General features: G+C 43.5%; 1 protein-coding gene across 1 annotated transcript in view; it reads left to right on the top strand.

The window, feature by feature from the left end:
* Nucleotides 1-1,093: 1,093 nt before the first annotated feature.
* The window catches only part of LRP2 (LDL receptor related protein 2), a 175,606-nt gene continuing 160,810 nt past the window's right edge, over nt 1,094-15,889 (top strand). The window contains exon 1 of the mRNA XM_054971732.1: nt 1,094-1,192. Within this exon, the coding sequence (XP_054827707.1) occupies nt 1,099-1,192 (94 nt within the window). The 5' untranslated portion in view covers nt 1,094-1,098. The remainder of the gene's footprint in view (nt 1,193-15,889) is intronic.

Below are 15,889 nucleotides of genomic sequence, written 5' to 3'. Positions count from 1 at the left end.
ATCAGTTATGCTAATGAGTTCCTCCAGCTCTTTTTCTACAAAATGACCCCTGCTTACTGGTACTCTGTAGTAGTCTTTACTTGCTTGCTTTCACCCCTGGCTGCAGCAAAAATTATTGGGAATCCCATGGAACTTTAAAGTTTAACAAGATTTTATTGGATATATATTTTTGTGGACTGTTTCAGTAGTTACCTGTAAGGGGGTCCTCACTAGGTTTATCCATGAGCTCATGAAGAAAATTATAAGCAGCAGGGTCAAAGAGCCATGAACCACAGGAAGTATAGCAAGATCTACTTGTAAAACTCAAGTGTGGTCAATAAAAATATGTAACACAGTAAAGGCTGAGAAAACAACAAACATCAGCCTCCCATCCATTTGTTATGCTTTCTCCTGTTTGACCAATACCAAACCTTTTAAGTGAGTATCTTCCCTTCAACTTTGCTTTCCTTATTCCCGCGCTATACAGGAATTCTTTGAAAAGACAGCATTACAGCGCAATCCTAAGCAGTTACTCCCGTCCAAGGCCATTGAAATCAACGGGCTTAGACTGGAGTAAATCTGTTTAGGACCGCATTGCCAAGACTCCAGCACTGAAAATCAGCCCCAGTTGCAATGGATTTTTCATGTCTCCTCGGGCTCTATCTCTCTCCTATTCATTTTTGTCTACAGCGGAGGAAGGACGGCGGCATCTCGTTCAGGGAGGTGAGCTGCCCCGCGCTAGCCCGGCAAACTTTCCTGCCAATCACCGATCCGGTGCGAAGCGACTGCGTTTTGTTTGCCAGCATCCCTCTGCCGCCCGCCCCGCGTTGCAAAGTGCAGAAGGAGGGGCAACCCTGCCTGGGCTTACGCGGGCCTGGAGCAATTGGTCTCATGCTAGTTCCGGGGCCGCGGGGCATAAAGAGCTTTATGCAATGTCTGGAGGGTGGGAGTCTGGAGAAAAGGCGATGTCTCAGCTGACGAGCATGCCTCTCTCCTGCAACTAGCGGGCCCGGGGAGGGGGGGGGGATAAAAAGCCGCCGGCCGGGCTGTGCCGAAGCGCGACTCCCCGAGCCAGCTGCTCCTGCTCCAGTGCCGGGAGGTCGGAGCATCCCAGCCCTGATGGGACCTCAGCGGCGCGTGGACCGGGCTGCACCGGCTGCTTGCAAACTGCTCCTGTTGCTGGCGGCGTGCGTGGTGCAAGCCGGCTGCCAAGGTAAGCCCGCCGTCGGGGACTCCGCTGAGTGGCCCCCGGCGTCTGTGGGGAAAGAAAGAGGCGGCTTGGGGCTTCCCTGCCTGCAGCGAGAAGGTCTTGCAGGGGCGGGTGGCGGTGGAGGGGAGAACGCTGGCGATGAAGAAACAAATGCAGCCCCGTCTGGGAATGGGCATTACTTTCCTCACGTCTGACTAAACTTGACAGTGGCGTGCGTGCGGAGGAGGATCCGTTCCTTCTTTTCGCGTTGGACACTTTATCCCTTTCCAAAGTTCATTGAAGTCTTCTTAGTATGACACTGTTAAAACCTCGCGGTGATAACGACTGAAGGCAGTCAGGACTTGTTTATTAAGGGGGGGGGAAACAACAGCACATTCATTTCCACCCCCGAGGATTCCCTGCAAGTTTGTGTTCCTGAGTTCATCCGTGCACCGTTCGGAAATGCCACAATGTGGCACCCCCGAGATTTTGCAGGCCGCTCGTGGAGGGTTATGCTGGGGTCAGGCGCGTATTTGGGGCGATAATTGGCTTTGCTATTTTTTGCCGAGGCATAAAGCCTTGCGGCCTCTGCGGTCTAGGGCCGCATCTTTTCTTATGATGGAATGATTTGGGAAAGGAGGGGATTTTCCCCGAGATCGGCGGGAAGGAATGCTTGTATGCGTTTACGTGCGGAGAGAACCAGGGAAAACCGTATTATCTATAGGTGCAGCAGAATGCATGTAGAATCGCAGGATTTGAGTCCAGTGGCACATTAGAGACCAACAAGATATTCAGGGTGGAAGCTTTTGAGAGTCAAAGCTCTCTTCTTCAGATACCAGAATGCATATAGTGTTTTTTCATTAAAGCAAGAAAACAGATGTTTTGTCTAGAGCACAATAAGTTCCCATCGGCTGCTCTCAGACAGATTTTGAAGTTGGAAGAGAACTTTTTCCTCTCAGCTTTGCTGTTGCTAGGCAACGCAGGGGGAAACATGTGACTGGCAGAGCCGGGCCCACTGAGAGCTATATAGGCCTCATTACCTCCTCCTTTTCCTCCCTCATCCCCTGGTACTAATCTAGTGGCTGAGGATGGAGGCGCTCTATCTCCCACCATCGCTCCCCCTGTGCTTTTCCACCTGGTAATTTTCAACCCCGGTTCCTTCCTGCCCCCCTCTCTGTCACACACCAACACAATGCAATTACCCTACAATGAATGAAAAAAAATGACCCTATTGTTGGAAGAGGATTAGGAGTAAATTTCCTGGGGCACTTATATCAGCCTGGGGGCCCCCAGCGGTAGTTTGTGTGTGTGTTGTGTGGATGCATTCAAATAGTTAATCTGCTTTCTTTGCTCAACTCTTAGCATAAGCTCCTTAGAAGGAATCAAGTAAGTAATTATACTGCAACTGGCTGCTAACAGCACCCTCTTTTCTGAGCAGGGAAGTAGTTAGGCAGATACCTGATGTACACCAGGGGCCTTGTGAAGTCTCCAGCTGCGAAGGTCAGAATGGGCAGGAAGCTAATTCCTTGGCAGTTACTATTTTCATTAGTGGCTGAAGCCAAGTGCTGGCAAGCCTGAAGTTTCAGACTCCCCCCCCCCCCTCCCCATCTGAGTTGGTAATTTCTTCTCAGATTTATTCTGAGGAAACCTCTGGGCTTTGAGTTCCATATTAAGCCCTGGAAACAGATTCCAGAGCGGCAGCCATGTTAAAGTGTTACAGGAACAAACAGTCTTGTGGCGCTGTAAAAACGAATCAGTGCAAATGTTATCCTCCATTGATATGTGTATAGATCAGGTTGGGTAGCCCTGTTAGTCTGTCTGTAGCAGTAGAAAAGAGCAAGAGTCCAGTAGCACCTATAAGACTAACAAAATTTGTGGTAGGGTAGGAGCGTCTATGAGTCACAGCTCATTTCTTCAAATAGGGTATCTGAAGTGACCTATGACTCATGAAAGCTCATACCCTACCACAAATTTTGTTAGTCTTATAGGTGCTACTGGAATCTTGCTCTTTTCTACTGGTATGTGTATAATTGCTTGAGTTCAAGGTGGCATACATGGCTCTCCCCTTTATTGTAAAAACACAATGAGGTAGGTTAGGAATTGGGCTGGGATCTGAGAGACTTAGGTTCAATTTTCAGTTCAGTCATTGGGTGACTTTGGACCAGACTATCAGCTTATCCTGTCATAGGATTGTTGTGAGGATAAAAATGGAGGAGGCGGGAACAGGGTACACTGTCCTAAGTTCCTTGGAGCAAGGGTAGGATAAAAAAACCAAAATGACTGGCCTGGGGTTGTCCATGGAGCTTCATGGCCGAGGGAGAATTTGAACCTGAGGCTACATCTCCCTGGTCTGAGTTAAAACAGTCATGACACAGATCTCTGTCAGTCTGTTAAATGGAAGTTGTATGTGAGGCTGCAGTTTGGATAAGGGCTGTGAGGGAAAAGGGGATTTCAACTCTTTTTTGGATTTACTAACTGAAACCAGGTCCCTCATGCTATTTTAGCAATTTCAAAGGGGAAAAAGGACAGGTCCTTTTAAAACCTGTCTTTTTCCCCTTTAAAATTTCTCATGTGGGAAGACTGCTTTTGATTAGCAAAACTGCACTGGGGCTGAAGGTTTAAATCTCTTTCCTTCCAGCTTGGCCCCAAGCAGAATCATGGCTGCTGTACGTTGCCTTTCATCTTTATCAGAATGATGGCAATCAGTGATTTCCATCATGTTAATTTGGGCCTTGAGACTTTAACTGTTACAACAAACTTTGTTACAATAAATAGTGTAGATGGGGACATAGCCTTTTATAAACAAATAGGCCAAAAGGCCACGACATGCAGTAAATAGCAGTAGATTTATGATATTTCTGTGTTTAACATACTCGATCACTTCTTTGAGCCAGACAGGTTTTTTTTTAATTGGTACACATCAGAGCTCATACAAAACAATGTAACTGTAATAATGTCAGTCGTCAACCACTTTTTCCCCAGCCTTCAACTGTTCTTAACTGTCAGATTCTTGGAGTGTTCTATTCTAACTACCACAACAAGGTTGAGGGAACAAATCATTCTGTATCTCTACAAACTATTTTCTTGCACTTCTGCAAATGCATATTCCAAAGGTCTACAAGATTTTTAAAACACACAATCTATTCATGACAAGTGTTCACTGTAATAATAACAGTAGTGGGATAAAACCCAAGAACCTTATTGAGTTTGAACTGAATGGAACCAAATTTGCTGATACTAGTTCAGTAAAGTCATTCTGGATCCTCTGTTTGAATTCCCTCGGAAAGTTAGTGTGGTATATAGTGGCTAGATTGCTGACGTAGGACTAAGGAGTTTTGGTTTCTACCCCTCACTCAGTCAATGGGTGACCATAGGCCAGTCACCTTTTCTTATCCTAACCTACCTCACAGGTTGTAATGATAAACTGAAGTAAAGGAGAAACCTGTTCATTGTTCTGAACTCCTTAGAGGAACAGTGGGATAAAAATAATAAAATAAGAATCAACTCTTTGGGTTGAGGTCTGATTATTTAATTCAATTTTGTTTTTTATTTGTTGCTATTTATATGCTGCTTTTCCTAACATTGTGATATGCAAACATTTTAAAAGCTATCATTATGTAACACTTAAAACGATTAACTGTTCAAAAATGAACTCATAGCAACAATTTAATACATACACACACTACAGCAATTCCACTCTAAAAACCAGTAGGAGGAAATAAAACAATCCAGAGGGGAATATCTCAGTACAGGAAAACAATGCTATCTCAATCCAAAATTGAACAAAACAGTAGAATTTCAATCTGAAGAATGAACATTGTTAGAGAAGATAACAGATAAATCTTTAGTAGGGGAGCAATCTGAGAGCCAGTTTGGTGTAGTGGTTAAAAGCATGGGACTCTAATCTGGAAAGCTGGGTTTGATTCCCCACTCCTCCACTTGTAGCCAGCTGGGTGACCTTGGGTCAGTCACAGCTCTTTTAGAGCTCTCTCAGCCCCACTCACTTCACAGGGTGTTTGTTGTGGGGATAATAACAACATACTTTGTAAACCACTCTGAGTGGTCATTAAGTTGTCCTGAAGGGCGGTATATAAATCTAATGTGGTTGTTGTTAGTAGTATTAGTATTAGTATGTCAATATTATTATTATTAATCCATGGATTTGGAATACTGCTGAGAAGGTCTTAGTCCCGCTTGATACTTCCTTCACCTCAAAAGATGGGAATTCATGGAGAAAGATCTCTCCTGTAGAGTGGTGGTGGTGGACAGTGCCATCAAGCCATAGCTGACTTATGGTGACCCCTGCTAGGGTTTTCAACACAAGAGACTAGTAGATGTGGCTTGCCATTGCCTGCCTCTGTATAGAGCCCCTGGTCTTCCTTTGTGGTTTCCCTTCCAGTTACCACCGCTTTTTACCGCTTTTGAGATCTGATAATATCAGGCTATCCAGGACTATCCAGGTCAGAATACCTGACCTGTGTATCATGCATAGACGAAAGAAAGACATTGTTGGTTGGTGATGTAATGCTGGAGGATGAGCAGGTGAATAAGTCCTTAGTACATGGCTGATATCATTAGGTCCTGTAATAATATTACCTGAATAGATATATGGACAGAGTTGTTTTGGCTTCTTACAGGGCGTATATTTCTTAGGTTTGTATGTTTCTGCCTACTAGACAGTTTGGCAGTTAGATTATGGAACTGCCTGTTAGCAAGGACAGGAGTGTGTGAGGGCCAAGCTACAAGTGATGAATGACAGGTTGGACGCTTGTCAGCTTCCCTCAAGTTTTGATGGGAAATGTAGGCATCCTGGTATTGCAGCTTGGCTCTTCGACTGCTGTCCAATGGACTTTTCAACTGTCACTTGTCCAACATTCCACCAAGCTGCCTACATTTCCCATCAGAACTTGAGGGAAGCAGACAAGTGTCCAACCTGTGTCATTCGTCTCTTGTAGTTTGGCCCTGAGAGAGAAATATTATTATCCCAGATGGGCTGTAGAGTTTTGATGATATAACACAGTGATTTTAACTGGGAGATGCAGTTGACAAGTTATGTTCTTTCTCTTCTTGGCCTGACAAGGCTGGATCGAGGGGGGGCAGGGGGGGTAGTCTACCCCTGGCGCTGCCAGGGAGGGGGTGCTGGGAGCAGCTGCCAGCTGCCGGAGAGCGCAGGCGGCAGTGCGGGCAGCCTCGCAGCCCCCTGCGCTGCCTTTCGCCTGCCCCGCGGGACAGGGGGTGGCTGGCTTGCCACGTGCCCCCTGTCCTGCAGGGCAGGCGAAAGGCAGTGCGGCCGCCCACGCCATTTGCCCCTGTCCTGCAGGGCAGGCAAATGGTGCGGGCGGCCTCGCAGGCCCCCGCGCTGCCTTTTGCCTGCCCTGCAGACGAAAGGCAGCACGGGGGGCTGCGAGGCCTCCCGCGCCATTCGCCTGTGGGGAGGCAAATGGCTCAGGCGGCTTCCCAGCCCCGCATGCTGCCTCCTCCGCTCCCCCCTGCATGATGACATCACTGAAATGATGTCATCACACAGTGCTGGGAGTGCGCATGCGCGCAAGGGAGTTGGGCTAGGGTTGCCCCGGGCACCGGCAACCCTAGATCAGGCCCTGGGGCCTGACTGTTCTGGGATACCAGTTTGGCTTTGTTGGGTAGGTTTAATTTTAGATGTTGAGCGTGAAAGTAAATTTAGGGATAGGTGCAATGCAGTGCAACAGAGTTAAACCCTTCTCTCCATTGAAGTCAGTGGCCTTAGAGAGATATAACTCTGCTTAGGAAGGCACTGGTCATGTGTGAGGAATTCGAATAAATATGCTGATATTGTGGGTTGCTGATGGATTCTGTGGTAGGCTTTGGTTAGTAGCTGAAAACGTGTATATACGTGTAATTTTCAGTGGTAATTTCTGGTAAAGGTGATGTTTATATATGCATCACATAGTTGGATGGTGGTGACCAGGAAGTTTGCATGCTGCATGACCTGGACACTGATAGAATGAAAGGTGTGGAAATACTACTGGAATTCAAACACCTCTTTCACATGGGTCCACATGAAGATGTCAGGAGCTGAGGAAGCATGGTGAAAAACCAGCCTTGGTAGCATACCATGGACTCCTGTGGGTACACGTAGCAATGCCATTGATTTAAAGATGCAAGTTATTCTGAAATCTGAAATACTAGTGGGAAAGGAAAAGGTGGCCCAGTGTGCTGTGAAATCCTCAAGGATAAAATGCTGATAGCTTGTAGCCCATCTTAGAGTTAGATATTAGTGTATGGAGCATTTACATCTGTGGTTGCTGGTGCGATATTTCCTGGAAGCTTGTCAATTTGCAGTAGTTTCCTTAGGAAAGTCATGATGTCCAGCAAATACGTAGTGGTGTTGAAAACAGTAATGAGGATGGTCCATGTAGCTGGAAACTGTGAGTGTTTTCGGCTACGTGGAACTTCCCAAAACAAGAATTTTTGGCTAGTAGAGAGAAGAGCCTGGTGAAGGCCAGAAAACCTGAATCAGTAACTCTCTCTTGTAGTGCAAACTTGTTCCAGTTACTGTATCCATTACCAGGAGGCTTATTTCGGTATATGATTTTTTTAAAACCTCTCCTTATCCGGGATGTTTGGCAAATCAGATATGTGGGAGAGATCTTAAAGTGGCAAACTGTAGGCAGCGGGTGTGTAACCTGTGGAGCTACACTTTTCTGAGACCAAATTTTCAACACATTACATACATACATACATATATACATACATATCCTGTCTTTCTCCCCAATGCGTTCCCAAACTGGCTTACATCAGTCTCCTCCATTTTATCCTCACAACAATCTTGTGAGGTAGGTTAGGTTGAGAGTATGTGATTGGCCCAAGGTCAGCTGGCGAACTTCCAGATCCTAGTCTACCAGATCCTAAACTAACCACTACATCACACTGGCTTTTGTTATATAACACATAATATATAATACATAACGTATAAAACATAACAGTTCACATATCTGTTTTAGGGAGTTCTGTGGAACTGTTCTCAGATGTGTGAAGTGTTCTCATTTAACGTTCCCTGGAGCTTTGCTATTCCAAGCCTTGAGTCTAAGGATTGTTTAAATCTCTATGTCCTCTACCTTTGGGGAGAATCTATATGGAGATCTGATTTTGATCAGTGAGGAAGGAAATACAAAGGCTATTAACCTGCTGTCTACTTTTGTGATTAAAAAGTAAATGTATATCTTTAGACAAATGTGCTCCCATTGTAGAAGCTTCAATTTTGTATTTGCGTCAAGGCTGAGTTTATCCAGGTCTATGATCCTATTACTGTTAGTATTATTTGGATTTTTCTTTTTAATCCTTTATTTTTAAAGCATTGTTGAATATGAATAACAGGAATATAAGTTTAGATTCCCTTTAGCATAAAGTAAGTATAGAACTCCAAGCAAAGGGCTTTGTTCTTTCATTGTTTACAGTACTGCAAAAGACAAGAGAAAATGATTAGTGAAGCAATCTACAAGTTTCTTTTTAGTTTGACAAGAAACTAAATTTGTTAACTAGAAAGTCATTATCAGTACTCAGTATTTTCTGTACCTTCCTTCATCTTCCTTTAATAATTTACTCCTTTAAAAAGTTCCAGGCAGTGAAGTGTATCAGGAATTTGCTAAGTAATCACATAAAGTGGAAAACAGGACAAGAAGACAAAATTTCAGTTAAAAGTTGAAAGTGGTAACTAGATGACACCTGGTTAGACTTAAATCCTTCTTTACCAAATGGGTTAGAGTTACAGTCAATTATTAAACTGTAGAACTGAAGACAAACAAGTGTTGAGCATCCAAGATTTAAGCTAAGATAGTTGTGCAATCTATTCAACTCTTCCAGTTTCATGAAAGACAGGCCTTCTTTTATATGTTTAGCTAACTAGAAATTTGAGCAACAAAATTCCACTTTAATCCAGATTTACCTTCCATGTGTTCCACAGGAAATGAGCAAAACGGTCATTTGAGGGGAGATGTTATAAAGCTATACCAGTAAAGCTTTTGATACTATTTTTCTGGGCTTTGCAGGCTGAAAAGCATTGTTTTGAGCCTTCGTCTTCTCGCTGTGCTAAATTTTGGGTAGATCAAATCCAATATATTTTTTTTCCTTTTGGATAATGTAGAGTTAAACTTACTAGCCTTTTCTCAAGTTTTCTAAAAACAATTCCTGCAAAATGCTACCAAATATGGTGGCTTGAGTAATAACCTTCAGAACCTAACCCTAAGTAATTAGCTTTACTTGTTTAGCTGACACATTCATAATGTAACTTTAACCAAAAGGAATCTTCAAGAAGGGTGGCCATGTTGGTTTATGGAAGCTAAAATGAAAAGAAGTCTTGCAATATCATAAGGACTAAGCTTTGGTTGACTAGAACCTATTGTGTGAGAGTTTGTATGAATTGTGTAATTTTTTTTTTTACGAAGTGGTGAAACCTTTGGAGATACTTATGTTCCCTCCTTACATTTAGCATGTAACTGGCATGAAACACCGCCCTAGTTCTCAAGTGCTAACAAGCATAATTAAAAGATGCAAGTGATCTTATTTTATCTTATTTATTTATTTTATTTATAATTTTCTTTTCTCACTAAGACCCAAGGCAGATGGCACAGTGCAAGTCAATGTGATCAGCAGTTAGGACATTCAGTGAGCAAAATACAGTATAATCAACAGCTGGGACGTTCAACAAACAAATACAATAGGGTATGGGTTGCAGAAATTTGAAAACAAACATAAATTTGAACACAGAGATGAAACATTTATGAAACAGAGTGTAAGTAATTAAGCACATCCTCTTTAAGGATGTGGAAACTACCCAGTAGGATCATATCTACATCAGCAGACAGTATCCAGAAGATTAGTCTACAGTACCTGTCCCTTTACCAAAGCATCTATCTGAGTCATTATCTTACAGCACAGCCCTATTCCCCGATTAAAAATAAGCCCTCCTGAATCATTTAGTTTTGCATGGTTTGTGAACAGCAAGGAGATTCAGGCAGGCCATTCCATAAGGTGGTGTTACCCCAGAGAATGCATGTGTATGGACAGCTGTTGATTTTGCCCAGCTGCAGGGTGGTATCCACAGAAAGCCTTGTTCAGATGAGCAAATCTACCATAGTGGAGCATAAGAGGAGAGGTGGTTGCACAGATATGAGGGGCCAATGCCATGAAGGGCTTTGAATGTGATAGAATAGAGCCTGGTAACTGATGGATCGTCAGCGGAGTGATTGCAGAATGGGAGTGATATGCAAGTTCCACATAGCTCCTGAAACTAAACAAACTGTGGCATTCTGTATCATCTGGACTCTCCAAGTTGACTTTGAGAGGAGATATTTGTAGATGGTATTACAGTAGTCTACTCTCAGTGTTGCAATGGCATGAATCCAGGTGGCCAGATTGGCTGTGTTAAGGTAGGAGGCCATCTTCCCAAGTTAGTCTGAGTTGGGATAGGCCCTTTTTGCAGCTGCATTTACTTGCTTCTCTAGCAGCAGTGCTGGATCCAGTGTAACCCCATGGCTCTTAACTGAGTCAGCCAGGGTCAACTGAATCCCACCCAGGGTGGAAGTACAATGTCCTTTAAGATCTCTGTCTTCCCAGTCAGCATCACCTTTCCTTACAAGTAATTTGGCTTAAGAAACCCGTATAAGCTAACATAATAGATTTTTAAATGGGAATGTTTATTTACCCCTCTTTATTCTCTTCAACAAATTCTGCTTTAAGTTAGAATTTTTTAATCGCACCTTTTCATTCTTTTAGTTTAAAAAGGGTTTCTTATGTCAAGTGATTCCTGGCTTATCAAGAGGAAAAACAAAGAAGGAAAGGGGATGTGGGAGGAAAGCCCCCCAAACTCAACCCAAACAAGCAGGGGGGAAAAGATAGAGGGGTCAAGTTACAACCTAAAATGTAAAATATATTCCAGGAAAGCATTTATTATGTATGTGCACAAAATATAGATTAAAAACATAAGGCCTGATTGGCAGGCTCCATGTATATGCTAAGAATTGTGAAAATGTTCTCCATACACAGATGATACAGTCCAATGACCAGCACAAAGACAGACCATACGCGTTTTGGCCCTAAGGCCTTGCTCAGTGGTCAGTTGTACAATATTTATAATCAAACACACCCACACATTCAGAAACCAATATAGAAATTCTCTCGATGCTTTATCTAAAACTCTTGTATTGTGTAGTATAATACAAATGTTGCTGCTGACCAAGGACTGCACTCACACAATGCTCTTCATTTGATACTGTATTCTGAGAGCCAAGCTACAAGTGACGCCTGACACAGGTTGGACACTTGTCAGCTTCCCTTAAGTTTTGATGGGAAATGTAGGCATCCTGGTGTTGCAGCTGTAATGGAGAGCCAAGCTGTAAAACCAGGACGCCTACATTTCCCATCAAAACTTGAGGTAAGCTGACAAGTGTCCAACCTGTGTCAGGCGTCACTTGTAGCTTGGCTCTGAGGCTTGGTTTCCAATGTATTTGGGTGTGTTTCATCAATCTGCAGTTGAAATAAAGTGGCCGACATACATAATAATAAATACTTCCTTGGAATATATTTTACATTTGAGGTTGTAACTTGACCCCCTCTATCTTTTCTCAAGAGGAAAGTCAGGTGTAAATATTTCTGAGTGTAGTAGTGTATAAGCTTTTTAATAGCTTACTGATTTCAAGAATTGTTTTCAGTCAAATACGTTTTGCACCTTTATCTCAGCATTTTTCTTTGGAATGGTTTCAACTGCACTTTAATGAGTAAACATGTAAATGCTGAATCTTGAGTGGTTCTTCAAATAACCATTTTAACGTTTTCTGTATTATGCGGTCTTAAAAGCAGATTAAAGGCATGCACGCTTCTGTGTGTGTGTGTGTGGTTCTCATAAAGATAAACCACTATAGTGTATGAAATCTCACTGGCTTTCACAAAGGTTAATTTCAAAATATGTTGAAATATTTATAACCTTAAGCAGAATTACACCTTTCTTAGTCCATTGACGTCGTAGACTTAGAAGGGTGCAACTCTCTGTAGGGTTGTCAGTTTTGTGCTTGGTCAGAAATAAGGACTAAAACCAAAACCGATTCTTCCAAGTATGTATTCCATGCCTAGGATATTCAGAATTATCATTTCTTGGTTTCCTGAACTCCTACCATGAAAAATCAGTAAACATTATAGAATTATATTTATTGCAATAAATATTTCAATAGCTCTGTAAAAAATACGAGGATTTATGTGTAAATATTGCAAGCTGCTATCTCTGTTAGTGGTGAAGGGAATGGGGTCCCTTTGGTCATAGTTATTATTCATTTCTTCTCTCTCTCCTTCTCTTCCTAGATTCCCTTTCTGAGCCCAGAGCTCCACAGGCTTCCTTCTCGGATTATCACTTCTTAAATACGGTTTCCCAGCCATCCCTGTGTTTGGCTCTTTTGTCTTGCTTGCAAACCTTCCATGAGCAGTATGTAATTCATGAAGGGGGCCACACTCTGGGTCAAGGGAATTGCTTCAGGTCTCTGTAATGGGAGTGTCTTGGTTTTTCCCATCTTGGTTGATCAAGAACTGGGGAGCTGGCCTCCTACCACCTCCATAGCAGGCTTGCTGCTTCTTGTGATTTCTGTCTCTACTGCCTCTCTGTTATGAACCGAGCATCTGGATGGCTTGTCAAAGTGGGGCTGATGTGGAACCTCTTCCCTAATCTGGTGATAGTAACTAGTTAGAGATAATCACTGTAGGGTTGCCAGGCTGAGCAACCCTGGAGGGCGGTTTGGATTGGAGACGTGGTAGAACAGGTTGCATGAGTGTGATGACTAGGGTTACCAGATGTCTGGTTTTGGTCTGAACAGCCCTGTATTTTGGAGGACTTTCTTGGAAAACAGCCCCTCAAATACTGGACACCTGGCCCCAGCCCCTCCCCTGTCAGTTGCCTGGCTGCCCACCCTACTGCAGTTGTGCAGTGCTGCTGCCAGGCTAGGAGAGTGCCCTGTCATTCTGTTTCCTATCCTGAATGCCTAGGCAACATCCTACGGCAGTACTGTGCCATCCAGGAGTGGCCAGCCAGCCCGGGTGCCCTCCCAGTCTCCTGCAGTGCTGTCCAGTAATGACCAGGCAGGTGGTCTCCTGCAGCTGCGCAGTGCCACCTACAAGTGGCACCTGGAAGTAGGGGGGATAGGTGGCATGAAGTCACTTCCTACAGTGATATCATCACACGTGCACAAAAGGTAAGTCCCCCTCACCTCTCCCCAGGGTCTGGTATTAGGTAAGACCCCATCTGGCAACCCTAGTGATGACATCACTTCCAGGGAGAACCCAGAAACAATTGTGGTAGTTCTAGGAATTGCTGGAGGCTCTATGGCAAAAGCCCAGTTTCCAGTGACTTCTATAGCTACTGCCACTGCTTCCCCCAGAAATGACATCATGATGTATTAGATACTGGCAAGTTTTAAAAATTTCTGCCCACTGCTGCTTGGAGTGGTGACGAGCAATGGGAGCTCAGGGTGGGAAATCCCCTGCCCCACTGTGGGGTTTGGCAGCCTTGTCAATCTGCTATGAAGATTGTTAGGTGATCTTAGACAAATCATTCTCTCTTAGTCTAACCTATCTGTGAAGGTTGTTGAAAGGATAAAATGAGTTGGGGACATGGATGAGAGTAGCTTACATGTCTCACTGGCCCTATCTCTTGTTGGGAGGCTGAAGCAGATGAGAGTTACCATTTGGCTACATTCTTACTGGCACTTCTGTACCAGCCAGTACCAGCTTACCTTAACTCCTGGTTGGAGAAGAGTCATGTCTACCTCCTTGAGCTCCTTGGAGGAAGGGCAGGTTAAAAATGTGCTGGAGAGATAGATGGATTAATTCTGTTGTATTCACTTGCTTCATCTAAATGCCTTAGCTATTAATTCTATATTATTCATTCATATGAGACCCATTAAACATGACTCACCAAATGAATGGAGCTGTTGGCTACGTATATTGATTGGTAGCCATCCAGGACGGAGGTCGGTAAGCCTCCCATTTTCTGGACCTGCCTTGGATTTCAAAAATAAGGATTTCTTACTTACCTTGCAGGCCACACTGTATGGCTGGGGTTACATTAAGTTTGGAATAATGCATATTTTGTAGGCCAATTTTATCTTTCTCAGTTTTAATACATGCAGGTTGTTTTTTGATAGACAAAATGCATTCCCCTATTTGTGAATATCTTCACTCAGTTGCTGTAACCAGATCAGTATGAATACACAGCGGCAGTCCTTTGATGTACATCTTAATTAATTGTACCATCTTGGTAAAGTGGAATTTTGGTGTGTTAATCCCCCCCCACCCCGGTACTGCTACCCGCAAGGCTAGCAAAAACTGTGATAGGGAGGTCTTGATTTCAGAATGTTTAGAAGGCCAGCCAGTTGGTAGGTGCTAGTTCAGGACTGTGACTTAAATAAGCTATCAAAAAACTGCCTAAACCATTATGTGGTTGTCAAGTGTCTGGCCTTCCTTTTTGGGGCACAGAGCCAGTGTTTTGTTTAGCTGTACTGCAGTGCTAGGCAATGGGCAATTTTAACAGTTCCACAAACAGATTCACATATACAAACAGGCAACCGTTTCTACAGTTGGTAGCCACTTACATGGAAAGATTAACCTCTGCTGTTATTAGCGTGAAACACTTCATAGAAATCTTAACAGTTCAGTGATAACATTGCAAAAACTCCGAAGCCCTGCTAGTTGTATTTCACAGTCTTTTTGTAAAAATTCCCTAGTGTTGTAATCTAGAATGTTTATTTCAGTAAAATGACGAGCAACCTTATTTTCGAGTAGTTACGCTGGGGCTGTATTGCATGTGATTTTAAAATAGCTTAGTTGGGAGATTGAAAACAATTGGCTTATAAACAGGGCTCATTTCGAGGGGGAACACGCAAGAACGCAGTTCCGGCAGTTCCCCAAAGAGGTCACATGTCAGGTTTACCTACCCACCTGACTCTTGGCCGATTGGGGCCAAACGGCCGAGATCGGGCCTCTGATGGGTGGTGGATCACTCTCCCGCTCAGCAGCGGCCTGATCCTGACCATTTTGGGCCCCTTTTCAGCCCCTTTTTGTCATTTTGGGCCCAATTTCGGCCCTGAATGGCCAGGATTGGGTCCAAAACAGCCAGGCTAAGTAATGCCAGGGGGTGTGACATATGCTAGCTCTTTTTCTACGAAATGACCCCTGCTTATAAATAATGCTTGCTGTATTTTTAAAATTGGAATTCTACATTGGATTGTATGAAAGACCAATTCAAGCATCAATTTTTACCATTGTAAAAATATAGTAGATTTTATTATAGTTTAACTATCACATTTAGAAGTGAATGGGATTACATACCTGTCTAAAAATTAATGATAGTGCTTCTGGCATCTTGAATGTGTATTGTAGGAGCTTGCTTTGTTAGCGTCTCAAGTTTTTCCTTTTCCTTTTCCTTTCAAGTTTAGCTACAGGGTGCCCTCTAAATACATCGCTCATTCCACAGTTAGAACGTTTGCTTCTGACAGTGTGCAAATGCTAAGATTCTTGTCATTGCCTCTGTGCTTATGTGCTATAGTAATTAATCTGGATTTTGACAAATATGAGTTGGCGTCATTCCAGATTGTTTTACTTTGAATATCCAAAGCATCATCTTGGCTGCTGAATATAGACTTAACTGCCTTCCATTGGGATTTTGCAGAAGCGGTGGACAGACATGCTCAAGAGTGTTATAGC

The sequence above is a fragment of the Eublepharis macularius genome, chromosome 2, assembly GCF_028583425.1.
Source record: "Eublepharis macularius isolate TG4126 chromosome 2, MPM_Emac_v1.0, whole genome shotgun sequence".
In the NCBI taxonomy this organism is placed as follows: Eukaryota; Metazoa; Chordata; class Lepidosauria; order Squamata; family Eublepharidae; genus Eublepharis; species Eublepharis macularius.
This window is presented reverse-complemented; position numbering and strand designations above follow the sequence as displayed.